This window comes from Cololabis saira, chromosome 9 (assembly GCF_033807715.1).
Source record: "Cololabis saira isolate AMF1-May2022 chromosome 9, fColSai1.1, whole genome shotgun sequence".
In the NCBI taxonomy this organism is placed as follows: domain Eukaryota; kingdom Metazoa; phylum Chordata; class Actinopteri; order Beloniformes; family Belonidae; genus Cololabis; species Cololabis saira.
Window position 1 is genome coordinate 36,591,577 of NC_084595.1, and position 5,110 is coordinate 36,596,686.

The 5,110-nt window shown below is 39.0% G+C and overlaps 1 protein-coding gene across 1 annotated transcript; it reads left to right on the plus strand.

Moving 5' to 3' along the window:
• Positions 1 to 307: 307 nt before the first annotated feature.
• Positions 308 to 5,110, plus strand: cdo1 (cysteine dioxygenase, type I). The gene is made up of 5 exons (XM_061729423.1): positions 308 to 569; positions 1,565 to 1,642; positions 2,467 to 2,624; positions 3,051 to 3,220; positions 4,158 to 5,110. The coding sequence occupies exons 1-5, from the start codon at positions 400 to 402 to the stop codon at positions 4,185 to 4,187; spliced, it is 606 nt and encodes a 201-aa protein (XP_061585407.1). The 5' UTR covers positions 308 to 399; the 3' UTR covers positions 4,188 to 5,110.

The window sequence follows — 5,110 nt, forward strand, 5'->3', positions numbered from 1 at the left end:
GTCTGTGTTTGTGACAACGTGGTGGAGGGTGGACATGAAATCATGGAGGATTAGTCCAAGTTGCTGGGAAATAAACGCACATTTCTTTTGCTTGTGAGTAAACTGAAAGCTGAAGTACATTTTCTGCAAGGTGGAAGGAGTGCCAGGTGTTTTTCTTGTAAAGTTTCAATATGTGCACATGACAAAGTTTCTTAAAAGGAGACTATGACCTGTGGGCGTACCTTTTCCCATGATGGTACGGTCCTTCCCAGCCGAGCCCCCCTCCACCCTTCCCCGCCTACCTAAATTGCTGCTGGGGCAGATGGTATAAAAGTAGTCGACAGGGAGACACAAACATCATCATCATCTCTTAAGTCGAAGTGAAGTGTGAAGAAAGAGAAACATCTCTGTGCAGCAGAAATGGACCAGACCAAAGTGGTGAAGCCTGAAACCCTGGACGACCTCATAAAGATCCTGCATAAAATGTTCGAGGGTGACAGCGTCAATGTGGAGGAGGTTCAGCAGGTCATGGAGTCATATCGGAGCAATCCGCAGGAGTGGAAGAAGTATGCAATCTTTGACAAGTACAGGTAAATCTATTCATGCTATTTAACATCTACATGGTATGCAGATATTGCTCATTTATTGTGCTGATGCACTTTGCAGAACCTTCCTTTTTTTTCCCCTGTGTGGTTTTTATGGTCTAACGCTTGAAACATATATCTTTGCTTGTTTTTCTGCATTGTTTTGATTCCAGAAGTATATGGTATATATGCATAAAGACTGACAGCATGTGAATTAATTTAGAAAAACTAACTTTTAATATTATTAAGGCAAATTTGGGAGAAAACGGCTTATTGTCGCCACCTAGAGACGCGGTCACATTTTGAACACAGTAAACACTTTGAATAATTTGAAAACAAAATGTATTTAGAAGTATTTTATTTTGAAAAGCATCTTAAATATGCAGTTTATTCCTTGTTTCATGGAGAGATATTTACTATAAATTCTGGATATTGTGTGATATTGCTTATTTATGGTCTGCGTTAAATCAACGGCGTAGGTTACGCGGCGACGCAGACGGTACGGTGTACGGTCTGCGTTGGTGTGACGCGGAACCATAAATCAGCCTAGGGTCGTAAAAGCGTCTTCCGGCAGTATTTTGATTTGTGTTGAGGGTGGGTGAGAGATCAGCCAATCAGCAGCCAGGACGGAGCGCACCCGCTGCTGGCCGGGACGGGGGGAGATCATGGGGGGAGATCCATGCCAGAGAAAGTGTTTTCACAATGACGTGTTTAGCCGAAAAACGTCCTGGAAAGAAAAACAAACAAACAAAAAAACCACAAAAAAAACAGAACAAACAAGAACACAGACTCGACTTTGGCATGGGGGAGAGGGCGGTAACTTTTCTGCGCCTGACGCACAAAGTGTTTGGCATATGTAAAATACGAGTAGGCCTATCGATCTTTTTTCTGAAATTTTTATTTAAAATTGTAACGTTAGAAAATTTAAAATAAAAAAAAAAGACCAAAAGAAAGGCATAATATGTGTCCACTTTCAGTCAACTTATTGAACCGTTTTGCAGGTACACAAGAAACCTGGTCGATGAGGGAAACGGGAAATTCAATCTCATAGCTCTCTGCTGGGGTGAAGGACATGGCAGGTGAGTTTCTTCTAAAAGACTAATATATATACTCATACCGGTATATATATTGTGCTAGTGTTTACCACAGAGTTTAGCCATCAAAAGTCAAACCAGTAAACCATTCAGGTGTTTAATAACCATTTAATAACCACATGTTCAAAGGATTTTCCAGATTTATTGTATTATTTGATGGAGATTGTAGGGGCTATAGAAGTTGTTCAATTAATTGTTAAATTGAACAACTTCCCTGAATGAATCAAACCCTTAATTAATTTCCCCTTGGGGATTAATAAAATACTGTTGAATTTGAATTGAATTTGTTTGAAACATCATAATTTCAAGGATATCTATCACATATATGCCACAGCTAAACACTTGGCATTAAAGTTAGCTCTTTCTTGGATCTGTGGCGAAACTGCAACTTTTCCTTATATGGCAACATATTCTAGCACACAGATAAGCAGTTTTTCACACCTTAGTGCAGTGTTCTCAACACACCATCTGCAGTGGCATTATGATCATAAAAGAGATGTAGCTTTACCAGTGTAACTGCTGGTTAAAACACTTGATCTTCTGTGGTGAAAGTGTGCATAACAACACATTTCTAGTCATTTTCCTCAAGCAGATGCAGCCAAGATAAAGACTTACCGGTAGTGGTTAACAGCGTTTTGCGATGATAGGTTTCACCAGTGTTAGTCACATGTTATTGCCCTGATAACCAAAGTGGTGCAGAATTCACAGCAGCACAAACTCTCTGAAAGACAAAATACATCCTGCCTTCACATTTCTAAATGCCGGTGACGGCATATTCTGATGCTTGTGTGTTCTTTAACGCTTTGCAGTAGTATCCACGACCACACAGACTCCCACTGTTTCATGAAGATGCTGCAGGGGCAACTGAAGGAGACGCTTTACGATTGGCCAGAAGGCAAATCGCAGGGAGACATGGTCAAGAAGTCAGACAGAATTCTTGAGGAAAACAAGGTCGCTTACATCAATGGTAAGAAACCACTCCATATTCCTTTATTACTCTTTTCTTATCTAATCTCGAGCTCTTAACCTGCTATCACAACGTAACATCTTACGTAACATGAGCTGATGTAACAGGTCCCCGAAGCTTGACTGGCCAATGTCAGGGCCGTACACAATACTGTTGAAAAGTTTCTCAGTACAGAGTAATCGATTCATTTTATACTAATTGAGTTTCAGTTTTACCCAGTTATGTAATATCAAATTAGTTCAAAGATTTTACCGTGAACCGTAGAGATACCTCTTTCCACAATTACGGCTGATTTATTTCCTGAAGCCAGCAGAGCCCAAGGTCTAATGTTTGGCCTCAGTTTCTGGTCACAGAGCCCTGTTTCACACAATTCCAGTGACGTACACCTTAAACATGTTGTTTGTTCATTTGTCCATGTGTGTTTAGACTCCATCGGTCTGCATCGTGTGGAAAATGCCAGCCACACAGAGGGTTCAGTGAGTTTGCACCTGTACAGCCCCCCCTTCGGTCATTGCCAGACCTTCGACGAGCGGACAGGCCACAAGAACACTGTGAAGATGACCTTCTGGAGCAAATTTGGAGATAGGATGACAGCCGTAAGAAACTTAAAAAACTTTGAACAGTTGTTGTGCATATTATCAGAGTAGAAATGCTACATGCAAACACGTTTGAAGCTTAAAATGAACAGAGTTCATTTATATAGGTGGACATCGCAGAACTATTAAAGTGAGAATTTCAACCCAGAGATATGTGATAATGTGGCAAAATGGTAACATTTCAAAACACAAGCAGATCTTTTTGTCAAAGAGAGCAAAAACTATTTATTTAGTGCCACAAAAGTATTTGCAAACTGCATATATAGACATAGAAAAACCTATTATTTGTGCAGAAGTTCATGTGTGCACATCTGTAAATGTAATCTTTTTGTTACCAAACGCTTCCCCAGCCAGGAAAAACTACAGACTATTAATTAAGCACAGACGTCTCCATCCATACAACATGCTCTTTGAGCAGGAAATGTGGGGTGGCCGTTTATGGTTGCTATTCTCATTAAGCTGAGAGTAAGTAGCTGATGCAGCATCCCTCGAAGGAACTTTCCATCACAGTGAAAAAGGTTTCTACTTGGTTATGTTACAACGAAAAAAAACCCTGGCAGTGGGTATAAGACTCAAAACATATATGTTTTGGCTGTCATGTCAAAAGCATCAGCTTTAGCTGACATCTCTAAGTTATATAAGCATATCTTGACCATAAATGTTTAAGTTGGCTCATCAGATTGCAACATCAAATGGTAGAGATAAGATAAGTACATGGGTGTAAGTACGCAATGATCTTAACCTCAGACAGACACTCTTGCTCCGAGTTTGTTTTTCAGCTAGATTGCAACTCTGGTTACATTGGAAATGCAGCCAAACTCTGGGCAATTTAACTTTGGACCTAATCTGCACTAATGTAGTAAATAACTGACTAATGATCCTACATTTGTTCTTTTTTTTGTTTGTCTTTTTGTTTGTTATGTCATGTTTTTCTTAGGAGACTGCACTTTCACAAGAGAACAACTAGAGGTCCCCAAAGGAGGCTCCCAATGTTCAACACTTATTAAAATCAAGTTGACTGACGGGGAATTGCTGGGGATTGAGCAACCCAATTTAAAATCAGGATCTGGCTGGTTCAAAGGGACAGCCCAGAAATTAGAATGGCTTTATTGCTGCCCTTTGCGAGCTTGGCAAATACTGATGAGCAAAGGACGATTGATGAATAGGCTTGGACATGGACTGAATCTGCCTTTTGTTTCCCGGGCTCGAGGTGACCCTTTTTCAATAACAACATTCCTGCCCATCCATGACCTATGTAAGCACACTTCTGTAAATTTATAGCCCATAGTCAAAAGTTGAGCTTTAGCATTTTTAAAATATTGCTGTTTTTAGAGTTTTGTCTATGTATTTTTGAGGAAAAAATGAAGAGTTCTGGAATCAATGGTTTTGCTACTGTATTTACTATCAAACAATACCCCTATTGTCTAAACAGTTTTAAATTGTCATTGTGGGAATATATGTACAGTTTAGATGAATTTTTTTTTCTATTTGCATTATGTCGCTGTAAGAAATGTAAAGCTTTAGATATGTGTTGTTTGTAATGGTGCGATACTTATTTGCAGGATATCTTGTTCACTGAAGACTATTTGCATTAAGAGGAACAGTCATGTCAAAAAACTAAAAAAAATACACGATATTGGCACATTTTCATTTTGGCATATTTTGAAGGATATTTAATCTCACATTGCCCCGTCGAATGACATATAATTTCTGTGAAGAATTAATACATCTTTAGAGTATAAAACACATTTAATCTTTCATATAACTTCATTGTCTTGTCTTTTTCACTATTGTGAATGCTTATCAATAGTGTTTGTTGCACAACATTTCAGTAATGTATTGAGGAATCTATGAGACAATAAAGAACTCTTATCATTTTACAAAACATCA

Bases quoted from the DNA above. Each gene is read 5' to 3' on its own strand.
- cdo1 (XM_061729423.1), top strand. From the start codon at position 400: ATGGACCAGACCAAAGTGGTGAAGCCTGAAACCCTGGACGACCTCATA. The intron at 570-1,564 runs GTAAATCTATTC...ACCGTTTTGCAG, and splicing joins GCAATCTTTGACAAGTACAG to GTACACAAGAAACCTGGTCG. The intron at 2,625-3,050 runs GTAAGAAACCAC...ATGTGTGTTTAG, and splicing joins CAAGGTCGCTTACATCAATG to ACTCCATCGGTCTGCATCGT.